Here is a 26284-nt window from a genome sequence, read left to right as displayed (position 1 = left end):
GGAAATGCGTTGTTGATGCCAGAGGTCAGAGGAGAATGGCCAGACTGGTTCGAGCTGATAGAAAGGCAACAGTGACTCAAATAGCCACCCGTTACAACCAAGGTAGCCAGAAGAGCATCTCTGAACGCACAGTACGTCGAACTTTGAGGCAGATGGGCTACAGCAGCAGAAGACCACACCGGGTGCCACTCCTTTCAGCTAAGAACAGGAAACTGAGGCTACAATTTGCACAAGCTCATCGAAATTGGACAATTGAAGATTGGAAAAACGTTGCCTGGTCTGATGAGTCTCGATTTCTGCTGCGACATTCGGATGGTAGGGTCAGAATTTGGCGTCAACAACATGAAAGCATGGATCCATCCTGCCTTGTATCAACTGTTCAGGCTGGTGGTGGTGGTGTCATGGTGTGGGGAATATTTTCTTGGCACTCTTTGGGCCCCTTGGTACCAATTGAGCATCGTTGCAATGCCAAAGCCTACCTGAGTATTGTTGCTGACCATGTCCATCCCTTTATGACCACAATGTACCCAACATCTGATAGCTACTTTCAGCAGGATAATGCAACATGTCATAAAGCTGGAATCATCTCAGACTGGTTTCTTGAACATGACAATGAGTTCACTGTACTCCAATGGCCTCCACAGTCACCAGATCTCAATCCAATAGAGCATCTTTGGGATGTGGTGGAACGGGAGATTCGCATCATGGATGTGCAGCCGACAAATTTGCGGCAACTGTGTGATGCCATCATGTCAATATGGACCAAAATCTCTAAGGAATGCTTCCAGCACCTTGTTGAATCTATGCCACGAAGAATTGAGGCAGTTCTGAAGGCAAAAGGGGGTCCAACCCGTTACTAGCATGGTGTACCTAACAAAGTGGCCGGTGAGTGTATGTACCATTTCAGTCAGCACTGGATCATTTCCCACACTGGGCAAGTCATTCTAATCACTGACTGGAATAAGAAAACACAAACTACTTGTTTTATTATCTTTATTTCTCCCTTTAATTGATTCTCAGGTTCAGCTTTTTCTAATGCCTCCTGAATAGAGATGAGTGAGTAGTGAAATATTCGAGATCCGATATTTGTTTCGAGTAGAGCCTCAATATTCGACTACTCAATCGAATATCGAATCCCATTACAGTCTATGCGAAAAACTGCTCGTTTCAGGAGAAACCACTATTCGACTAAAGGAGAGTCACCAAGTCCTCGAGTAGCAGGAGGAGAGTGTTTAGGAGGAGCGCTGTGCAGTTAAAGCGCACGGAATATAGACTATAACGGGTCTGTGCGCTTTAACTGCACAGCGCTTGCAGGTGCACTGATATTGCGTTCGGGGGGGTCCTCCTCCGGACTCCTTCCAGACGGGAGGCAAGCACTAATGTGAACTTACTCGTCCTGCAGAACGAGCATTGAGTGGCCGAGTGCTATACACTGCATTGACCAGCATTGATTGGCCGAATGCTATACAGTGTATAGCATTCGGCCATTCAACGCTGGTTTTGCCGGAGGCTCGTCTGTGACGAGGCAGAGTCTAAGATCACAGTCTAAGATTGGACCACAGCAGTCTCCATTGTGATCCAATCTTAGACTCCGATTTCTCACAGACGAGCCTCCGGCAGAACCAACGTTGATAGGCCGAATGCTGTACACTGTATAGCATTCGGCCAATCAAAGCTGGTCAATGCATTCCTATGAGAAAAAGTCAACTTCAGCATAAACGCAAGCTGCCAGCTCTCCCGACTAGCAAAGACGAGCCTGCTGCAGAACCAGCGTTGATTTGATGAATGCTATACAGTGTATAGCATTCGGCCAATCAATGTTAGTTATGAATCGAATCTTTACTGCGAATGGGAGTAGTATTCGAACGGGTACAAGTATTTCGACTACCGTAGTATTCTATCGAATACCTACTCGATCGAATACTACTCGCTTATCTCTACTCCTGAATCATCTGCATCACTATCTTTTTAGTCTTCTTTGAAGAGGAAAGGTTATCTATAATGTGGGATGCAGTTTCATCTGTGCCTTATCCAAAAGCTATGTGCCAAAACTTATGTAACAACTTTATAACCAATCATGTTAATTATACTAATCGCACCTTCTCTTTGTCTATGCAATGTATAACCACACCTACATTGTATTTAAACTTTACCCTTCCTACATTATAGATCAAAGTCCATTTTACACGTATTATTGTATATGTAACTGTGTGATTTTCTGAGCCAGCTCATATACCAGTTGTACTAATTTGGACTTCAATAGGGTTTATTAGAGTGGATTGTGCTCACATTACCATTGGCTTTTGACAGCCTCATGTGTGAAGTTCTCAGCTATTCTAATTGGCACAGTCAAAAATTCAATCTCACCACCAAAATTTCTAGTGAACCACATGATATCATACAATTTAAACAGCAGACAAAATCCTCAAACTTGGACCGCATCTAGAACGTGTCATCCATAAAGCACAAATCTAACTGAATATGCCTGATGAACGTATTATTCACATTATTTAGTATTTTTTCCTGACATTATGTAAAAAAAAAAAAAAAAAACCAGTGTAAGTGATTAAAAAAGTAAGTTTAGTAATTTTTTTAGGTCGCAGATTATAAATAGTGATAAACATGTCTTTTGAAGAGCAATCTGATATATGTAGGAGGCTGAAACATAAGGTTACACAAATAATGTGATCCATGAGGTACTAAAAGACATTAAAAACAGGAGCGTAACTATTGGGGTAGCAGCGTTAGCAGCTGCCACAGGGCCCAGGACACTAGGGGGCCTGGTGGCAGCTTCTACCACTGCAGTTTTTTTTGTTTTTTTTTTATATATAGGCTGTTACCTACCTGCTGGAGTAACTCTAGCAGGTAATGGTCCCATTTACTGCAGCGCTGGGTGCTGCCTGAAGATGGAGAGGAGAGGAGCTGCCTCCTCCAAAGTCCATCTTTTAACAGTAGTGAAGCCAGCAATTGCTGGCTTCACTACTGTACTCAAGCAGGGTCACCTGCTGTCCGGGCCCCTGCCTCCCAGGACTTGCATGGTGACAGCAGGTAAGAGAAACTTCTATCTCCTGCCTGCTGTCCCAAGCACTGTGGCAGAATCTATACTAGTAGGTTACAGGACCTGTGACATGACTTCATCAAAGGTCCTTTAACCTACTAAGATAGAATCAGTCTTTTGTGGGCGGAGCTATCTGGATTGTACAGGTCTGTGTACAATGAAGGGGAATGGGTTGTAGGCTGTGAGGAAGAGGGGTACATGGGTGTGCAGGTTGTGAGCAAGAGGAGGGAATGGGGGGTACAGACTATCAGCAAGAGGGGTACATGGGTGTGCAGGCTGTGTGTGAGAAAGTCTGCACCCCCATTCCTTCCTTTCTCACACACAGCCTGCCCACCCATGTACCCCTCTTGCTCAGTCTGCGCCCCCCATTCCACCCTATGTGAGCAAGAAGAGGGAATGGGTGGTCCATGGGAGTCTGAGTTGGTGGTTTGGCCTACCAACACTACAGCTCTGACAAAAAAAAAATAAAAAATTGAAAAATCAAAAGTGCTGAGTTGCTGTTTTTTGCAAGTCCACACCACAATTTCTTTTTTTCACCCCGTTTGATGATCAGGCAAATGAACATTTACACAAATACTCATTGCCATCCATTGGCCTATGTAAACAGGGGCACTGATCAGCTCATCCTGAGCCATAAACACTGCTTTGTTGGCAGCACATCTACCCTGCTGACAACATATAATGATCAATTGCCTGCAGTACAGATTACATTGGGTAGTGTGTTGGATGTTTACACCAGTGCCAATCAACTTGTAATATCAATGACTGACACTCATAACTGGGCTAGTTTAACTCTTTGGAGCTGCTTCATCTCTATATTGTGATAACTCCCTATGTTCCGATGTTGCGGTAGGTTTATCTGCAGTCTTATGGCAAATCAGGACCTCACATGCGAATAAAAACTACATTTGTAAAGTTGCTTCCGTCTCCTTTATTCTGTAATGGGTAGCCATGATGGTCGGTGTTTTCAATAACCTGCGAGCATGCCGTTTGCTACATTGAGGCAGCGAGATTGTTCGGTATTAACTCTTTGTGTCCCTCAGTTGTGTCACATTTACTCCTTGGGTTAGCCTTGCTGCATTACTGACTTACTTATCCTATTCTTTCCCACAAAGCTTCTGCTGCTGTGAATACTAATTGCCATTACTGTGGAGATGCTAGCCTAGGCTTGCGATTGGCTCGGTGCTCGGAGTGTAATTTTGTTCCTCCTGTCTGCCCTGCTCTATGAGATTGACTCACTCCTTATAGAGATCACAGCTGGCCTTCATCTGCAGCAGAAAGCAGCGTAGGATAGAGGGGGAGGAGAAATAGTTTCTCTCCACACAAGAGCTTGTTCCTGTTGTCATTGGTGACTGGCTGTGGAAGTGAAGCACAGGGGGATAAAAAAATATCATCTATTGGAAAGCAAATGACTTGCGAGCCGTGTGGTAGCAATGAGGAAGGAATATTTTCAACAGGCAGCATCCTGATCCTTTGCCTTTTAATGGTGGAAACCCGTATAATATCCAAGTCTAACGTCAACTGAACGGATTCTCCAGTAATTCTTCATTTCTATATCAGCAGTATCTCTGCAGAAGCAGATTTTTTTTTTCTCCTCCTGCCTATTTTATATTCCGATTTTCTGTGGCTAAGGGACATAGACACGGATTGCAGTCACCATCGTAAAGATGATTGGGGTGAACAGTATCAACAGCAGCGCTGGTCGTCTGCGTTCCCGGTCCATGTGCTCGGTACGCTATGGCCGTAATTACAGGGGAATGGAAACCTTGTGCTATGGCTGGCCTCAGAGATCCAGGACCCTTAAACCTGTGCTATATACTGATCTGGTGGTGAGCCGACTGCAGAACCGGAGGAAAAAGAAAACGGTAATTGTGAAGGGTTTGGGATGGATTGGGTGACTTGTCCTGCATTTAAGGAATTCACGACTATCTATTGACATTGTTCTCAGGGATGATTCTTATTTTTTCTCCTTATCGAGAACCTGCCAGAAATAGTCTCTCTTGTGTGTTCCTCCCCCTGTCTGCCTCTTGCTTCATCTCTTTAATGTTACGGTGTCTGTCTTCCCATCCATCCCCTCTCACTGTGTTGTCATTTGCATAAGACATACATAACCTGGCAGCCTGATGCGTAAAGCTGTCCTGCTAATATTCCTGCTGTATGAAAGTTACTTCTAATTGTAGCATTCATAAACTAGATGGTATAGCGCGGTGGTATATTTACCTGCATACTACACCAGACCTCATTGTGAATGCCTCACTGTATGTAAAGGTGTACCGAGCTGTTCAGAAAACGGACATAATACTCGGCCATGTGACGCCTGAAGGAGTTTTACCTAATTTTTCTAATGCTGCTCCGTCTAACCGGAAATAAGCCTATTAAAGAGTAATTGCATTAACCTATTAATGCATATCATACAAGCTCATTTCTCAGGCCCGCATGCAGATGTTGTACGACGCGTTGGCATTATTTGTAAATAGGCCACTTTTCTACGCCGCCAATAAATTATTACTTAACTACTGTCCCGGGAGATTGATTGTGTGTCTCTAACTCAGGCGACGGGCTATAATTTACAGGCATCACTAGCCGACTTGTCATTGGGGACTTTTTAGTGAAAATACCAGCAGGCAGGGTTGCAGAGAATATATATATATATATATATATATATATATATATATATATATATATAAACATCCATCTATAAATACTTATTTCTGCTAGATATAGATATGTTTTATTGAAGCGTCACAGACAAGTGAGCAGTACCTGCACTGATAATGCAGACCTAAGTGTTAATTGCATTTCAGTGCGTTATCTGATAAGGCCGACATTGACAACAGATAACTGTTTCACTGCAAGCGTCCAAAAGCCCCTTTTAGCGAAAATCTACTTTATGGAACTGGCCAAAAGCCCATTTTACTTCAGAGTGGATTATAGAACTGTTATGGTCCTTATGTCACATGTGGTTTTATGTTTTGTATATGCATGTAACGTGTACGTATTATGTATGACAATAGGAGGCCGTTCCTCTGCTCATTTTTTTTCCACTGAACTTAAATGACGCTTGTATTTTATTAGCGCAGTGTGCATTTGTTAGGGAATTGCCAGCAATCTATTTGCTGGATGATATTAGTTTAATAAAGGTTGCTCCTTTGTGGATGGTGATTTAGACAGTGCTAGAGCCTGCACAGAACACCCCTAAGCCAAGAAAGACATTATCCCCTTCATCAGCCTAGACCACCAGGGGTATTGGCCCCTTCACCACATTTGTCTAACATGAATACTATCTCTTAAATTATTGTACAGCAAACGCTAACCCCCAAAACATTCTGGACCAACTGGAATATTATCTCGTACAGTACCAAAGCAGATCAGGTATATTACCACGAAAAGCACAATAGACCACCATAGATATAATCACCAAGACTACCAGTTATATTTAGACCCTGAAACTTCCTTGACCACCAGAATTATTAACTCTTAAAACTGTCTGGTGCGCCAGAGATAATAACCTCTGAATCATCATAGAACACAAGAGATAATATAATTCAATAGCACTGTGTTTTTTCAGTATATTGCTCTGTTATCTGGTCACTTTGTCAATATTATGTGAGTCTTCCATAGGCCTTTATTTGCATTTTTTGGCCTGATATGGCAGCATTGCATATTTTGGTTCTGTTGTTTTGGCAATTACTATCTTTGGGCACTGTATGGTGGTATTAGTTTATACATTGAGTCTTCGATCCTTGGCCCAGATCCTGGAAGCTTTATACCGAAAGTTTAAGGAAACCATACACATTAAAGAAACGTTGAGCTAACCTAATGCAGGAACACGTGAGTATCTTAGTTGTTTAAGAGCTTCCAAACTATCCCCCAAATGATGGGGCATGATAATGTTGAATGTTATCATGCCCAATCCTTTTTAACTCTCCTCGCTGAAAACACATGTATACACGGCCGGACCAAACATGCTTTATGTATGGGACAGTCACGTGAAAGAGTATCAGGCCAACAGCTATAGAAAATGTATGGGCACCTTAAGGCTCCATTCACACAGAGTAACGTTGGCGTTTTTTGTGCTTATTTTGTGCTTTTTATGGCACATAGCGCCGCGTAAACGCGGCGTATATGTGGCGTTTACGCGGCGCTATGTGCCAAAATAAGCACAAAAAACGCCAACGTTACTCTGTGTGAATGGAGCCTAAGAGTTCATTACCGTGTCAAGGTCCCGAATTAAAATAGCAATATGCAATATTCATCCGTGTCTATGTATTTTTCATACAATTTCATACATAAATATTGAGTATTCATGTTGCTGGGTCATAAAAAGAAAACAGGGACAAATCCCAGATTCTAGAAATGCCATGTAATTTATGGCTTATTTGCATGCATCTCTCCTATGATAAATCTCATAAGGGAGTTGGCTATTGTGCACCTGTATGTGCTATGATACCTCACACAAGTAGGAATCCATGGCTGGTGCTAAAGATGGCTCATGTTTTCATGTATACTAGCTGTATACATAGCAACACGACTCCCCCCCCCCCATCTGAGTGACAGCTCATAGTACTTATGCGAGCTCTACTTTGTGTTATTTCTGTCTCCAAGGCAACAACTGCTGCAATTTATTTAATTCCGTGCAGGGTCAGGGCAATAAAATGTTGCGTCATATAAAGATCTATGACTGATATTAATAAATCACTATTTTGAGAACAGAAATCTTTAATTATAAAGAAGCAAAAAAGCATCAACGAATCCTCTTAAGCCATTTCTCTTTGTATTGTCATTTGGTAGTCTTTATGCCTTGGAAAACATTAAAATAACACAATTTTTCTTCATTTCCATAAAAAGCACCGATGTTAAATTTACAAAACTGTCAATCCATGGGTGGTTGTCAACTTCACTACTGTGAAGACCTTGTTGCTGCCATTTCACTATTCAGCCTGAGGAAGGTCTAATGATCAAAACTTTGCTACGAGCTATGCTGCAAGTCATGTACCACAATGGTGTTCTGTGTGACATGGAATAAAATAATGCAGAATTTGGAACGGTGACCCTTGTAACTTATTGTTATGTATACGACTTTGTAGATTGGAGTACAAGCACCCAACAAGCCTGATAAACCCACTAGAAGACTGTTGTCTCTCTTAACCTAAACAACTTTGTTCATTCACAGTTGGTGCTACACCTGGGAGAACACCTCTAATAACCGTAAGTTCACACCGAGTTTTTTTGGTGTGGGAGTTTTTTCCAGAAAAAAGAAGCCAGGTGCTCATTCTTCAGGCCGAGTCACCTCGCAATTTGGCCTGAAGACACACCCTCCTCCGGACTAGGCCCATTCATTGGCCCTAATCTAGAGCAGAGTACGTGGCTGGATGCTAGTGCAGTGCATCGGCTTTCAGTCACGGCTACCCAGTTTTTGGACCGGAACCTCTGGCGTGTACGGCTAGCTCTGCTCATGCCGAGCCGTACACACCAGCACTTCCCATTCGCTTCAATGGGACTGCTCGTAGTGGAAAAAGCAGCCCATTCATTTCTATGGGGAGCGCTCGTATGCCGGCTCCCATAGAAATGAATGGAACTGCTTTATACGCCGCTTATTCTGAACATGTTTTACGTTCAGAATAAGCTGGCGATTACGTAGTGTGAATGCACCCTAAGGGCTAGTTCACACGTAGTAAAATGGTCAGGATTTTTGTTGCGGAATCCACGTCAAAATCCTGTTTAAAAAGCTGCCTCCCATTGAAATCAAATCCTTTTTTGGTGAGTGGTTTGTTCCTGCACATGGAAAAAAGAATCGAGCTGCCCTTTCTTCAGGCGGATTCTGCGGGTGATTCAGCCCCGGCGTCCACCTCGCGACAGCATCCTCCTGACTAGTCCCATTTATTTGGGCCTAATCTGGAGTAGAAAGCCGTGACAGTTGCAGCTAGCCGCGGCAGGCGCATTTTGGTCCGGATTCTGAAGCAGCTTCCCACGTCAAAATCTGGATCATTTTACTCCATGTGAATTAGCCCTAAGGGTAAGATCACACAGCGTTTTTGCAAGCAGACTTTGAGGCAGAAGCAGATTTTTTTCCTCTGATTTTTTTTGCTAGAGGAAAAAAGAAGCGACATGACTTATCTTAAGATGGATTCTGTTTTGCAAGCCCCACTGCAATATATGAGAAGCAAAAAAAAAAAAAAAGGCTTTTTTTTTTTTTTGCAGTCCGACTCCCTTTGAAAAGGACAGTTGGGAGGTGTTTTTGGAAGATTTTGAGGTACTGACGCATCCTACAATTTATAATTGTCAGATTAAAAAAAGAGGGTTCCCAAAACATAAAATAGTTTTTCCCAGCACAGACAGTGATGATTGCTAGGCCTCAGTTCAGATTACTAGGGCCAGCTGATCTACAGCTCTGGTCCATTCACAGTACTGCAGCCCATTCAGCCTGGTAGTCGGACCCTCATCTATCTAAATCAGGGGTCTCAAACTCGCGGCCCCCACGAACAATTTTGTGCGGCCCGCACAAGCCTAGGGACGCCGGATCCGAGTTGAATACATTGCGAGATGATTATATCCACTAGCCGCTACGTTCCGGCTAGTGGACATATAGGCGCAATGTGATGACGTCACATCATCACATCGCGCCTACAGGTCTATTAGTGAAACTGCAGAGCGCGGCGGGGGAGTGTTGGATGGTGAGTATAAGTGGTTTTTTGTGTGTTAAAGAGGACCTTTCACCATTTTGCCCACAGGCAGTTCTATATACTGCCGGAAAGCTGACAGTGCGCAGAGTTCAGCGCACTGTCGGCTTTCCCGATGTGGGCCCAGTGTGAAGAGCTTACGGTCCAGTACCGTAGCTCTTCTATGGTCAGAAGGGAGTTTCTGACCGTTAGCCAGAGACGTCCTTCTTCACAGCACAGCCAATCGCGCTGTACAGAGAGCCGGGAGGAGCGCGATTGGCTGTGCTGTGAAGAAGGACGTCTCTGGCTAACTGTCAGAAACTCCCTTCTGACCATAGAAGAGCTACGGTATCGGACCGTAAGCTCTTCACACTGGGCCCACATCGGGAAAGCCGACAGTGCACTGAACTCAGCGCACTGTCAGCTTTCCGGCAGTATATAGAACTGCCTGTGGGCAAAATGGTGAAAGGTCTTCTTTAAACATTGAGGTGGAATGAAGGGGCTCATGACACTGGGGCAGACGAAGGGAGGGGGGAGAACGGCATGACACTGGGGCAGAAATGGAGAGACATGAATCTGGGGGAAGAGATGGGGGGACATGAATCTGGGGGCAGAGATGGGGGACATGAATCTGGGGGAAGAGATGGAGGGACATGAATCTGGGGGAAGAGATGGAGGGACATGAATCTGGGGGCAGAGATGGGGGACATGAATCTGGGGGCAGAGATGGAGGGGACATGAATCTGGGGGCAGAGATGGGGGGGACATGAATCTGGGGGCAGAGATGGGGGGACATGAATCTGGGGGCAGAGATGGGGGGACATGAATCTGGGGGCAGAGATGTGGGGACATGAATCTGGGGGCAGATGAAGGGTGTATATTAACTGGGGGAAAGATGGAGAGGGGACATATAGCTTACGGGTGACTGTAGGAGGATTATATAGTGTGGGGGCACATGAAAAATGAATGGGCAGAGTCAACATAAAAGTGGGTGGAGCTAAATTTGCCGCAGTGCGGCCCGCCGACTGGCTGGGATCTTGCTCTGCGGCCCACATGCTGAGTTGAGTTTGAGACCCCTGATCTAAATGATGGAATATCCTAGTGAGATATGATTGTTTGAAGTCATCTTATATAAAACAAAGTTAGCACCCAGTGGCGTAACTAGGAATGGCGGGGCCCTGTGGTGAACTTTTGACATGGGCCCCCCTCCCTGACACCGAAGATCTCGACCGAGTCCCTCCTACGCATTCCTGCGCGCTCTATTATGACCAATAGTGGCCCCTGCACACAGTATTATGTCCCATAGTGGCCCCTGCACACAGTATTATGTCCCTTAGAGGCCCCTGCACACAGTATTATACCCAATAGTGGCCACTGCACACAGTATTATGTCCTATAGTGGCCCCTGCACACAGTATTATGCCCCTTAGTGGCCCCTACAGGACTAAATACTGTCACCGCTGACCGCTATACCAGGAGAATTGTGGATAAAAAATCTGGTCATGTGCATTACAATTTAGTAGCTCCATGTGCCTCATATTAATAGAAGTTAACCCCATCATGTCCCTCACATTAACCCCTGTGTGCCTCACCATAAGGGTGCATTGACACTGAGTAAATGCTAGCTTATTCTGAACGTAAAACATGTTCAGAATAAGCGGCGTCTAAAGCAGCTCCATTCATCTCTATGGGAGCCGGCATACGAGCGCTCCCATAGAAATGAATGGACTGCTTCTTTCACTCCGAGCAGTCCCATTGAAGTGAATGGGGAGTGCCGGCGTGTACGGCTCGGCATGAGCAGAGCTAGCCGTATACGCCGGCACTCCCCATTCACTTCAATGGGACTGCTCGGACTGAAAGAAGCAGCCCATTCATTTCTATGGGGAGCGCTCGTATGCCGGCTCCCATAGAGATGAATGGAGCTGCTTTAGACGCCGCTTATTCTGAACGTGTTTTACGTTCAGAATAAGCTAGCATTTACTCAGTGTGAATGCACCCTAAGAGTTACTGATATGTGAGAGACATGGAGGTAATAATAAAGTATCTTCATTACTATTACCCCCATATGTCTCACATATTAGTAACTCTTATGGTGAGGCACACAGGGGTTAATGTGAGGGACATGATAGGGTTAACTGCTATTAATATGAGGCACATGGAGTTACTAAAACAAAAGTAATCACCCCAAATGCCTGATATTAATAAGTATAGTAACCTCAGTATGTACCTGTTACCTGTTTTCTTTATTTAGTTTCATTTTCCTGGAACAGCAGCTTCTTCCTCTTCTCCTCTTGAGTGCAGGATGGCAGGAGCTCGGCAGGGATAAGCCCCGTCTCCTGGGCTCTCCTCAGCCCTCTCATTGGTGGGCAGAGGACAGGCAGAGAAAATGAGGGGGGGAGAGAGGGGGAGCGTCCTGAAGCGCTGAGAGGAGCCAGACCTGCAGCTCCTGTGTATCAGCCATTGCTGCATCTTCGGGGCCCCCTGTTGTTGGAAAGTATTCCACCAACAGGGGGCCCCGATCATTATACTCGGGGGTCCGAAAAGACCTCCGAGAATAATGATAGCAGCAGTAGCAGCTGTCACCGGGCCCCTAATGTCCCGGGCCCTGTGGCAGCTGCCTCTGCTGCCTCCGTGGTAGTTACGCCACTGTTAGCACCTCCTAACAAAGTGAAAAAAAATGGACAAGTGCAAATGTTTGATATATTTAAATAAGTTATAATCAGTGTGCCATGCAATAACTGTACAAATATGAAGTGGTCAATGTGTCCTGCAATAATTGTATAAATATGAGCTAGTCTGTTGGCCATGTAATAATTGTACAAATATGAATTAGTCAGTGTGGCATGTAATAATTGTATAAATATGATGTGGTCAGCATGCCTTGCAATAACTGTACAAATGTGATGAAGTCAGTGTGCCATGCAATAATTGTAAAATATGAATTGGTCAGTCTGCCATGCGTCCTTCAATAATTGTGCAAATATGGCAGTCAGTGTGCTATACAATAATTGTATAAATATGAAGTGCTCAGTGTACCATGCAATAATTCTACAAATACGACAGTCAGTTTGCCATGTAATAATCGGAGAAGTATGATGTAGTCAGTGTGCCATGCCATAATTGAATAAATATGACGTAGTCAGTGTGCCATGTAATAATTGGACAAATATGAAGTGTTCAGTGTGCCATACAATAATTGAAGAAATATGAATTGGTCAGTGTGCCATGTAATAATTTTACAAATATGATGTAGTCAGTGTGCCACAGAATAATTGTACAAATATGACGTTATCAGTGTGCCATGTAATAATTAAAAAATATAATGTAGTCAGGGGGGTAACACGGTGGCTCAGTGGTTAGCACTGCAGCCCTGTAGTGCTGGGGTCCTGGGTTCAAATCCCGCTAGGAACAACATGTGCAAGGAGTTTGTCTGTTCTCCACATGTTTGTGTGGATTTCCTCCCATACTACAAATACATACTGATAGGAAAAAAAAATGTACATTGAGATCCCTATATGGGGCTCACTATCTACATTGAAAAAAATATATATATACACACATAATGTATTCAGCGTGCCATATAATAATTGTACAAATGTGAATTTGTACCGTGACGGGCAATAAATGTAAGAATATCATATATGTCATATAATACAAAATGTACAATAGAGTTTACCTGCAATGCCAGACACAACCAATAGACAAATGAGACACTGTAGAAGAAAGCCATTCTGGTGAGCCAGATAGCCAAGGGGAACTTGAGCATATCTCTACTGGTAGTGTGGATTGACTGGCTAGGCTCTCCTGAGGGAGTGCAAGCAACCACATGAATCATCAAGTCACAGTAATCGGACTGTAACACCCTTTATGGATATGTCATGCATCTTAGAAATTATGCATATTTTCCGCCTCCATGCCTGTAAAGTGGGTATGTTCTTCCTGGTGTAGTGGTAGTCCTGTGCTCATGTGATGGTCCTGTGATGTGATAGTCCTGTGCTCCTTTCTCACAGTATGCAGTCTTGTAGACACAAAGCAGCTGCAGCTGCATCCCCCTCTTTATGCTACAAATATCTGTATAACACTTTTTTCTGATTTTCTGAGGCTTCTGAACATGTGAGGAATACAGACAGCTGAGAAATAAAATAAAAATTTAAAAAAAAGAAGGAGAAAAGTAGAATATTGCAGTGAATTTCACATGTTCATGTTTTTTCCTGTCCGGTAGATGATGTTATAAGACATGCTATACTGTCTACTGAGAAAATAAAGCCTTCGTTCTGCTGACACCTCTTCTGGGACGGCAGAAGTGAATTACTTAGCAAACCAATAAAACACCCTGGTTGCTAAAATAAGCAAATACAATAAATTAATAGTTGACATTTGCTATTTTTGCAGTTTCTAATAATCTTGACAGTGACTAAATGTTACTGAGTTTGGATGACTGTGGAACATTTCTACCAGACCCTATGAACAATATCTGGAGTATTAATGTGATCTATGCAGCTCATAGAAAAATATTGTATATTTACAATTGCAATTATCTGCTATTGTAGCCTGTGTGAATACAGAACTGCATATTAATATTTCTGTAGGCACAATATTACAAAACTTTTTTTTTTTTCCATTTGCTCCAACAAAACCCAGATAGTGAGGCTGTTTGTAGCGGCTTGTGTGAGCATACATGTATTATAAGTAAACGATAAAAATATCAGTCCATTATGTAGTGCGTCAGATTGCAGAAAGTTGCTTAGCGACGCTCTAGATGAGCCCTCAGAGCCTTCCTTGTGCTCCGCGTTTCATCAAGCTGAGCACTTTTCTCGCATGAGCTCTATTAAAATGCAGCAGGTAGAACGCGTTCACGTGGGCTAGACAAACAAATGCTGACTTCTTCATTGTTCAATGAGTGTCAAGGCAAGATGACAGGCACGTGATGATAACAGAGAGAAGAGAGATTGTGAAACAATAAAATCCATTATTATATCCATGGTTACATTTATCATGCCTGAAATAGAAAGAAGCAGCTGGTAATGTTATCTGAGCGGTTTTGGTTACTCCTATTAGTGCTGATGAGATGCTCATTTCACCATACAAGTCTTACCGTATACCGTACCTAAATATGAGTGACAATTAGCCCTCATTGACGCTCACCACTGCAATAGACACCACAAACCACAATCCCGACCATATTCCTAGTGGAATTGTAGAAAAGTGATGCTCATTTAGTTTCACTAATCCCTAGACGTGTTATGGTAGAGATTATCCAGGTCTCAGGAGACTTTGTTTAAAAAGGTATACGTCTTAAATGAAATACTGTATGACAATTTCTTAGACAGTTCTGTTTACATCTTATTGGTATTAATCAGCTATATGCTGGAAAAATTCTTTGTCTTTTATACATCAAATATATTACCCCATTGTATCCATCTGTATGTGGTAAAGTTGCAGATTTTGCCCACTGACTTCCATTGCTCAGAAAATTTATACTGTGCCTATATCGATTTTGTTTTGTAGCATCTCTTTGTATTCTTAATATGAGCTCACTATAATAAACTATAATGTAATGGTATAAAGGAATGCCAACATATATATACTCTTAGTTTTTGTCAGGCTTTTAATAAAGCTTTTACAAAATCAGCATGGGGTGAACAACACCACTGCTACTGTAATGTGGTGTCACAGATCCTCAATATCATAAATCTGACATGGAAGGTTCTATGCATTACTCTTGTGACTCTGGAGATAATATAAGTAGTCTATACACCAATGTACCTAACAATGTGACTAGAGACTTATGGAAGTTGTAGAGAGAGTATATACAGTATAAAGAATGTCAATTTTAACTCTGAGGAAATTGAGTTGATTTACTTGATTTTGTATTAAAGGGATCCTATCATTAAAACAAATTTTTTCTGGGTACCACGTAGGAATAGCCTTAAGAAAGGCTATCCGTCTACTACCTTTAGATGTCTTCTCCGCCCCGCCGTTCTTTGCGTCTTCTTCCAGGGGTTGGCTTCAAATTTTTAGGCCTAGGACAAAGCCAACTGAGCATGCCCGCCGGCCACAAGAAAATGGCGACTTACACAGTATTGTAAGCGGCCATTTTCTTGTGGCCGGCAGGCATGCGCAGTCTGCTGCCTGAGGCCTAGAAGTTTAAAGCCACCGCCAGAAGAAGACTCTAAGAAGACCCGTTCCTGAAGAAGATGGAGGCGGTGCTGGAGAGTTCTCTCGCAGCCTTGGGGACGCTGTTTGAGCCCTGGGACCCGCCCCCAGTTCTGTGAGAGACCTCATTTGCATAATGACGAAAAACGGATTATATACCAAACGGTGGCGCAGAAAAGACATCTAAAGGTAGTAGACAAATAGCCTTTCTTAAGACTATTCCTACGTGGTAGGCAGAAAAAAAATCTGTTTTAATGATAGGATCCCTTTAAACAACAATTACCACAATAGGGTACAACGCTTCCACATGTGTATTGTTCATGAAACATTGTCAGGAGTCTTATATATAAATATATATATTGCTCAGTTATATAGATTATATATCATGCTATTACTGCATTGTTACGGTTTTGCTCTTAAAAATCTACATTTTTAGGGCTAGTTCACACGTGGGCAAAGGGGAGGTTTTTGACAGCGGAATTCGCTTCAAAAACCGCTCCTTTAACATGCTGGTCTATGTAGACCACTAGCTTTTTTTTTCCTCCTAGCGTTTTCCGCCTGAAGAAGCGACACGACCTTTCTTCAGGCGGAAAACGCCTGAAGAATTGCATAGAAGTGAATGGGAGGCGAAAACCACGCGGTAAAAAACCGCGCGGTTTTTTGCACACAAAACCGCGTGTTTTTTTGCAAAAAACCGCGCGGTTTTCGCCTGCAGTTTCTATAGAACATATAGGAAAAAAAAACCTAGCGAAAACCGCGTCAAAAACCGCGTGGAATGCAAAAAACAGCGTCAAAAAAACTCCCCGAGGTTTTTTACCTCGCACAAATAAGCTAGGCGGTTTTCACGTGTGAACTGACCCTTACTATTCTGTAAATCCACCTTTGGCTTTCCGCACTACCTCAATCCGTCTAGGCATGTTCTCAATCAGATTCAGGGCTCGTTCACATCTGCGCCCGGCACTCCGTTATGCAGGTTTCCGTTTCCTGTATAAAACAGAGCAGGATACGGAAACCTGCAGGAGTCTCTCACCCATTCATTTGAATGGGTGAGTAAGATGTGCGGCAGTGAGCGTTTTGCGCTCTCCGCCGCGGAACCGGGTTTTTTAATCCGGACACAGAGTCGGACATGCAGTACTCTGTGTCCGGATTTTTAAAAACGGTTTTGCGGCGGAGAGCATAAAACGCTCACCGCCCCTCACGGCCGGACCCGGTCTGTGGTTTCCGTCTTCTTGCATCCAGAAGACAGAAACCACAGAACGGACTGCTGAACGGAGGTGTGAACCTAGCGTCAGACATGTCTCGACCAAAATCTGACTCCACGTCTCTCATGCACGTTCCCAATGTTGGTGCATACTGGTTGATGAATACAGCTTTTTTTTGGTGCATACTGGTTGATGAATACAGCTTTTTTTCAACTCTACCCTAAAGTGTTCGATCAAGTTGGGGTCTGGGGACTGTGGGGGCCAATCCATTTTTTCTGTTTCATTGTCATTGAACTATTTCTTTGCTTATCTTGATTTATGCTTCTGGCCATTGTCCTGCTGGCACACTATGTTGTCCTTTTCATACCCATAGTGCTTGAGTGTATGAAGTAGCTGGTCTTGTAGGATACTCACACATTGAGACCACCATTGATCCTGGTCAAGTATCAAATGCCTTTGGCTGTGAAATAAACCCAAATCATCAGGCTTCTTCCACCAAACTTGACAGTTCCTTCAATTTCCCCTTTTCCCCTTTTTTCTTCCAGACCCATTTGCACCCATCAGATCCCAGTTTACTGACTTTCACCTCATCAGTCCAAATCACCCGTTTTCAATCTTCTACTGTCCACCTTTTGTACTTCTTTGCAAACTGGAGTTGGCACTGCTTTTGACAATAATAAAGTTGAGGCATCTCCACCTTTTTCCAGCCACCATTCCAGTCTTGTATAATGCTGCACGGTGTTTGCATGGGCATCTTTGATATCACTACTACAATGGATGGATGGATGACCTTTATTTCATATTCTTCCACCTGTAATGGCGCTCACATGACAGATTCACAATTTTCTTGGCTGCGATACTATTATTGCTGAGATGGATGATGCGATTTCTCTTTTCTTGGGAAATCTTTTTCTTGGCTGATCCTGCATTCGAACCAGTGACATTTCCTTTGGGAATTAACTTAGTAACACTGATCTACTAGGGAATGTGAGAACACGTTGTAATATGTGGTATACAAGAAGAAAAAGATTTTTCCTCCACCAGGGGCAAAACTGTAACAATGTAGTTACATGACAAGAATCTGCATAACTAATAATATGCTAAATATTAGCAAATCAAATTTATGTATGAGATAGCCACTGATCATTAGAATAAGGACCCTTTGTACCCCCAAATTAATATAGTGGCCGGTTGTGGTTGTGTGGCTGCTCCATTCACCTCTAGGGGTCTGCCAGGGATAACGAAGTACGGTAATATTATCGCATCTTGATTAATTTGCACATTCATTTCTTTTTACTTATTTTTTTGCTTTCTCTTTTTCTCTAAGGCTTTGTACAGTTCAATTAAGAATGAGAAGTTACAGTGGACAATGTAAGTAAATGTGAAAATTCTCTTGATCTACTATGTGTTTCTTCGTGCTCTTCTACAGTGGACATATCTCTTTTCCTCTCCATGTCCTGTAATATAGAAGGGTTATATGTAACAGTTTTTCTGTTCATTTTATTCTCTATTGTCTTTATGGATGATGGTAAATTTATTTTAGGGTCATTGTGAATTGGCCTGAAACATTTCATGCAGATAAGAGACTATTAAAACTTAAATTTTCTGGTAGTATTTGTTTTATTAATACAATTTGTAATATACTTTGTTAACAAATTTTGCCTCGTTTTTGTAAAATCTTGCATTTTTTAATTCCTTCCCTTTATTTGTCTATTGAGAGCTATACACTGCTTTCACTGTTTCATATACTACAGAGAGGCTGAGGCTGGGGGATGAAGTTGAACAGTTTTATCTAAGGCATTATTAAAGCTAGTAAAGTGCATGTTGTGTCATATGAAAGATTGTTGTCTTTCATATGACACCAAGATCACCGTTCTGTCTTATTTCCAGTGGTCTCACCAGTCAGGATTGGCATGTTTATATGCAGCTGCTTCCAGTCCTGACTGTTAACTGGAAACAATACAGGTAGAATTGTAATATTGGTGTCGTATGACAACTACAGCAATTTTCTAGGACTTATAACACTGGAGATGTAAGTATTTGAAGTGACTCCCCTACATTTACAAGAGACCTCCTACCTGAAAACAGTCTATAGATTTCAGCTCTCAATAGAGAAATAAGAGAAAGAATAAAGAAGTGCAGGATTTCACATGAAAGGAGACAAAATGAGTTAATAAAATTTACTAAAAAATTTTAATAATGACCCAAATACTGTCAGAAAATCAAAGTTTAGTTATACTTTAAAACTTTGAGACACTATGACATTAAGCTGTGCAGTGTCTGCAGTGTTGGTATTTTTTATCATTTATTTATTTTTATTTCTATTATAATTCGATGTGAAACATGCTAAATAGAAGTGTACGTAAGATAATAGGGAAATATTTGTGTTGGGGGCCATTGACATCACATTGCAGTCAAAAGATCTTTTCAATTTAAGGAAGCAACCTGAGTCCAAGAAATTAAACATTTTGGGTATTGAAACGTATTTCCCCAATGGATTGCTAAACTGCACAAAAATGGAACTCTGGCATGGTCTACAAATCCTAATACTTTATTCTATGTGCCAGTATGTACAGAATGGGGAAAGCCAATGCAATATAAGGGGGCATTCACACGGAGTAATATCGAATACTTGATGCGTTTAACCCCTTGGGGTTCGGCCGCTTACACGCATTCCTATGGCGGCGAGGTATTCGATCAAATACTACTCGCTCAACACTAGTAAATACCTTAGGTGGAGCAGACTTTCCTAAGACTGACAACTGTCTTGTCTATGTCCCATTGCATCTGTGGAGGTGTCAGTACAGTAATCTCTGTATATATAAATATTCCTTACAGATTTGTTCTTTGAATAAATTCAATCTGGGGATGTGATCAGTAGTGAATATTCCTTATCACGGCAAACATGGATGGCTGTATAAGCCAGACTTGTTCCAACTCCTGTGTAAAGGATTTCTGCTTTCTCTGTCAGGAACACGAACATTCACTGCATATGTCTCTGCCTACAAAAACACACAGATGGACAGCAGCAAGTACATCATTCCTCTTATTAAATAAACTAGTTACATGCCCATATATATATATATATATATATATATATATATATATATATATATATATATATATTTCCAAGTTTATATTTTTATAGACACGGTGTCCAGAAAGTAAGTAGACGAAATGAAAGAGTGGACTTGAGACAGTATATGAAGCATTTTTTATTAATGAACATGTGACTGGAAATACACCGTTGTGGCGCTGCAGGTAGCCCGAGATGTCGGTTTCCTATCCCTCGCTGCGCCATGTGAAAGGAGAAACAAATAAGAGAAAGCGCTTTAATGGGAAATCAGTTTAATCACTGTTACTTATTACAAGAATTGCTCGAAGTGCTGGCCGCCTGCCTCAAGCAGTGCAACACCGGGAGATAGATTGACGCACCCGTTCACAGACTCCTGGCATGGCCCTCACTGCGACGAACACAGCCTGGATGCGGTTCACGAGCTCTTTGCAGGTTGGCATTGGTGTTGCATACACAACGGACTTGACCTATCCCCACAAGAAAAAATCAAGTGGGGTCAAATCCAGAGAGCGAGGGGGCCACAACAACAAGGGTCTACCCGCAGCGCCGCCATGGTGCATTTCCAGTCACATGTTCATTAATAAAAACGTGTCATATACCGGCTAAAGTCGACCCTTTCATTTTGTGTTCTTACTTCCGGACACCCTGTATTTAAGTTAAAACTTGCTGGGGAAAAAATTGTTCATAACAGAAAAAATGAAAGAAGAATTATAAAATTGGAGTTGTTCTCTCATTTTAGCTTAGTTGTGTACAATAAAAACGATCAGAGAAATAAGAGTACCGTAATTGCTTCAGAATTATAGATTTTTTATTTCAAAAAGCAAACAACTCTGTTTCCCATGTTCTCTTTTGGGGTCACCGTATCCAAAAATGCTTCTACTTTCCACTCTATATTCTTGGTTGTATTATATATTGGTAACCTATCAAGACAAGTAACCTATCAAGTAACCTGTCCTTACTGAGCTGATTGGAGAGAACGTTCAGTTGTATGTTGTATGTATGGTGTGTATGTGATCTAAGTTTCTTTGAATACTCCAAGGTAAACATGTAGCACATGTCATACTACTATAGATATATTGTCTGTGCTTTTAGCTATTGACAGCCTGCTGGCTGGTATTGCTTTATATTTTAATTGAGAGTTGCCGTTTTATATAGCTCTTTTTTGGCACTCCTGTGGTTAGTGGTATTTTATTTTATACTTCTTGCTATCATTGGCACGTATAAAGAATACAATCTTTGTGCATGTGTTGCAGGTGAAAGAGAGCGAGATTTATTAAGTTCTATTAGGCTGTAATGGCAAAAAAAGAAAACAAAAAGCCAAAACCATAAATCATGTTAGTAGAATAATTTTGGGTTGGCGCTGTGTTACAGCTTCAGGGCCTGGGCTGCGTACTCTCATGGATTCTGCAGTATAACAGAAATTCTGTAGTGTAGTATGAGGCCATCTGTCAGAAAGCTGAAGCTAAACCAAAATGGATCTTGTAATAGTACATTGATTCATAACACACAATCAAATCAACAACAAAAAAAAGAGAAAAAACTGGGTATTTTAGAATGTCTGAGTCAAAGCCCTGGCCCAAATGTCACTGAAATGCCAGCTTGAGAACACCAGTCACGTACGCTGGGACTTTATTCACTGCCCCAGGAAAATCACTGTATGTTGACTTTGTCTCTGGACTGTATATAGGGTGGTAGAATCTGCTGTTTGACATAAATCAGTACTACAGTAAGTATATACTGATTGTTATATTTGAGTATACAGTCAGTGTTGGCAATGTCAGGCTGTGTAGTTAGGAAGAAACCTACAGTAACTATAGGAAGTAAAATGGGTTAATAAAGCATATTGAAAAAATATTCACCAAACACCCCAATACATGATAGTGGGGGGAAAAACTGTGAAACAACCCATTTTTCAGGTTGTTAATTTTTATCTGCCTTTTTCTGTTGATTTGTTGAAATGCTACAGAAATACATTGGCAATACATAAATAATATCATTTATTAGACATACATTAGATGAATTATGTTCTGCAGACCGTTACAGATCTGCATCTAAGGTATCTAAGACATTCAGTAACAGTGCTTTGTACTCAGAAAGGGAACCCCCCCATAACAGTTGTCTAAGGGCAGGTGTCTCTGGTTTGTCTAGTACAGTGATGGCGAACCTATGGCACGGGTGCCAGAGGTGGCACTCAGAGCCCTCTGTGTGGGCACCAATCTGTGGAACAGATCTGTGTTGGGGCCAATGTGGAGCAAATTGTACTATGTGCGGACCACTGTGGAGCAGATTGTACTGAGTGGGGGCTCTTCGCTACTTGTATCACATAGTATCTGTCTTATAGCAGACGTGATGTTACTACAGGTCATCATAACATTGCACGGTCACTATAAAACAGATCTGTGCGATGTAAGTAGTGAACATTAATTGTTCAAAATTATACCAAACGCGGTACAAAATTGTTTCTATAATTGAAAGCTCTGTAAAGCCCCATTCACACGACTGTATTTTGCGGGTCTGTAATTAAGGTTAAATTGATGTGTTGGCACTTTGCGATAATTTAGTGGGTTTTGGGTTGAAGTTTAGGCGCTCAGTCTCCAAAAGGTTTGCCATCACTGACCTAGTAGGAGTTAACATGCAGATTTCTTTATCCTGATGTCACCTGGAAAGATCTAGCAGCAGTGACCTAAAACCAAAGCCATGCAGCAGAACTGAAGCATAGAAAAGAGCCGGAGCCATTCTGTGCTTCTACTTTGGCGTTACGAGACCACAGGCCAACAGCTTGTAGAACAGCCTGCTGTAAGATACAGTTTCAACAGAAAATTGAGGAGCGTCCAGTTGTCCTTGTTTTGGAACAGTCTATATTACTGAAAAATAAAATGTATTGGTGTAAATGTATAGGATTAGTTTCTATTTGGAATCTCTGTGTAGTTGGCGAGAAGCATGTGTAGTATTTTGGTTCTTTGTTTTTGTTTTTTTTCTGGATTAGAACACTTTTTTGCTTTGTGATGCAATTTATGTATCCATCGGCTGTATGTAGCCTCAGCATTTGAGATTTTATGGCAAAAAATTATTATTATTGTTTTTTTCAACTAGAGAAAAAAATAAGCATCATGCTCAATTCTAATTCTACCTGATAATTCCCATTGAAGTGAATGGGAGGTAGAAAATTCTGCCTGGCAGATGCAGAATTTCAATTTGTTGAATCAGAAAAATTCAGTTTTAAATAGCTAAAACAGAATTTTTAAGCTATGAAAAATGTTGTCATTTAAACATATCCTATAAGTGCCACTATAGGCTATGCCCCTAACTCCTTTAGGCTGGTCTTACACGACTGTAATTTAAGTCCACCAATGGTCTGCAATTGCGGGTTTTCAATTGCGGACCATTTGCGGACACATTATATTAAGTGCGGCCTCTTACACCACTGGATATTTTATCTGTGGTGTGCCAGGCCGTGACCGAGGTCCGCACTGAATACCGCAGGTCCACAAAGACCATGAATTCACGGCACTGCACAGTCTTGCCCTTAGAACTCTATGGGCACGTGCGGCAGGACATGGCTGTCTGTGATATCTATGTCCAATGTCTATTAGTAGCAACTTGTGGACCATAAAACCAATACGGTCATGTAAGACCAGCCTTAGAAGGGAATGATATCTCCAGATAGCACTACTGAGCTACACTGGAAACACAACAACTGAATGGACATGGCTGTTTCTGTAGCTCTAGTTCACCTGTTTGGGAGTTATGGATACAGCATAAAGCAGCACTGCCCACTTATCCCGGGGTTGCAATGTACTAGAAGTTACTTCTATCACCTCAGCAATATGACAAGATGGGAATAATTCTTTATCGGGAACCTGTCACGTTGAAAATGCTTTCTAGTCTGCAAGTAGCAGAGAAGGAGCCAAAGAGATTGATTTTTGGGAAAAGATTCAGTATGAAGTGTAATTTATAGATCTAGACCTCTGCTTATTCTGGACTTAGGTGTCCGGTAGGTTCTAGTCACTGACTAACAGAGATGTTTGTGTACAGTTACAGAATAGGACCACCCACTGGACTTCTGAGCCCAGAATGAGTAGGGCTTTGGATCAATAAAATATCGGATATACTGACTCTTTTTCCCACAGATCTTCTATATTAATCTGCTCATCTCCTCTGGCTCTACAATTTACTGCCCCAAGATCAAACAGCAAGTTTAATGTGATAGGTTTTGCTTTAATCATCAGAGAAGATATTAATCCCTTCCCGCTGCATCCAGTTTTCATTTTTGCAATTTTGTTTTTTCACTCTCCACCTTCCAAAAGCCATAAGTTTATGTTTTCCTTTCACACAAGTGCACAAGGGCTTTTTTTTTTTGTAGGACAAAAATCGTACTTCATCATGTCAACATTAATATTTAATTTAATATTCTAAGAAGCTAAAAACAAATCTATAAATTAACATGTGGTTCATTTGCGCCATGTTAATTTTTTTTTTACAGAGTTCACTGTGCAGCCAGAACAATACATTACATATAATCTGTAGGTTGGTGCCATGAAGGAGATACCAAATTTTGTTTTTGTTTTAACACTATTACAAAAATACCAAAATTACAATTAAAAAAAAATTGTATTGCCATATTCTGACACCCATAACCTTTTTATATTGTCATGTATGGAGCTGTCTAAGGCTACTATTTTGGGGGTTGTCTATTATTTTTTTTGCTAGCAAATTGGTGGAAAAAAAATGCTGGTGCAGCCATTTTCATTTATTATTCCACTACTATATTCACTGTATGGGATAAATATTTGTATAAGGTTATAATTCAGACATTTTAGCTACAGGGGTGCCTAGTGTGCTTGTTTATTTTTAAACTTAATTTTTTTTTATTATAAACTTTGTATTTAGAAAATCTATTCACTTCTAAGATAGATAGATAGATAGATAGATGACCTATATTATCAATATACAGCAATGATAGGCCTGGGAGCCTTCCATAGTCTCCCTGCTATCATGGAAATGGCCCATTACCCCTGGACTGACCTCTGCAGGATGGCGGCCACCACGTGGCCATGTTTGTTCATTCCCCTCCGATCGTGGGCATTGCCGCTAAGTCTTTCCTGTTTATAACAGCAAAGTCCTGGTAGCTCTGGTGTCTTCTCAGCTCCTGAGCATAGGCCATGTTTAAAATGTCAATATTTGATATGGTGGATATCAGATGGGGTTAAAGGAGTATTCCCATGTACATACATATTTTTAAATTTGTAGATAATTAAAAGTTGAACATTTTTGCAAATATAAGTAATTAAATATTTTGCAGAGTTTTAAAGATATTCTCTAAATAGCTTGTGGTCACAGTATTGTGGTCTTGATCGGTTGCCATTGGATACGACCATGAATGCAGGACCTTTCTAAGGTCGAAGTCAGCTATGATTTCATTATTGTGGCCGGGATATCTTCTGATACATGTAGTGTCCCTGCCTGATAAACCCATCTACAATAAGAAAATCATGGCTGGGTTTTTGACCAGTTCCAGACCATAGAAAGTTTCTGCATTTGTGGTCATATCCATTGGCAACCAATCAAAACGACAGACTGTCACTGCTAAGATGATTAGGGGAAATCTTTAAAACGCTGCAGAATTTTTAATTGCTTATATTTGCAAAACTGTTTAACTTTTAATTATCCACAAATATAGATATGATTATGTACATGGGAATATCCCTTTAAGAGATGGTTTTTATTTTCTGCACTCTCCATTCGCCCTGCAACAGCACCACTAGAGAAATGAAGTACAATAAGTAGTCGCATTAGTTATTTTTAGAGCACCATTTATTCCACAGTCCTGTACATGTGAGAAGGGTTTATATACACAATACAAAAACAACCGACAGAAGACGGAAACCTGACTGACAGTGTCCGGCCATGAGCGCCTGTGAGTGTTTTGTGCTCTCTGCGGAAAAATGTTTTGTGTTTTTTTTAACCAGACACAAAGTCCTGCGTGTCCAACTTTGTGTCCGGTTAAAAAAAAACTATTTCACCGCGGAAAGCACAAAACACTCACCGGCGCTCAGGGCCGGACAGTTTCCAAACCCAATGAATGAATGGGTTTGAAAAATGACTGCAGGTGGAGCAACACGGTGGCTTAGTG

General features: G+C 41.6%; 1 protein-coding gene across 2 annotated transcripts in view; it reads left to right on the top strand.

The window, feature by feature from the left end:
• The window catches only part of PSD (pleckstrin and Sec7 domain containing), a 232949-nt gene that overhangs the window by 160916 nt on the left and 45749 nt on the right, over window positions 1-26284 (top strand). For both annotated transcript variants that reach the window (XM_075258168.1, XM_075258167.1), the window contains exon 11: window positions 18403-18446. In XM_075258168.1, the coding sequence (XP_075114269.1) occupies window positions 18403-18446 (44 nt within the window). The remainder of the gene's footprint in view (window positions 1-18402; window positions 18447-26284) is intronic.

The sequence above is a fragment of the Leptodactylus fuscus genome, chromosome 10, assembly GCF_031893055.1.
Source record: "Leptodactylus fuscus isolate aLepFus1 chromosome 10, aLepFus1.hap2, whole genome shotgun sequence".
Lineage (NCBI taxonomy): Eukaryota > Metazoa > Chordata > Amphibia > Anura > Leptodactylidae > Leptodactylus > Leptodactylus fuscus.
The sequence above is the reverse complement of the archived record's forward strand: the minus strand, read 5'-3'. Positions and strand labels throughout refer to the sequence as shown.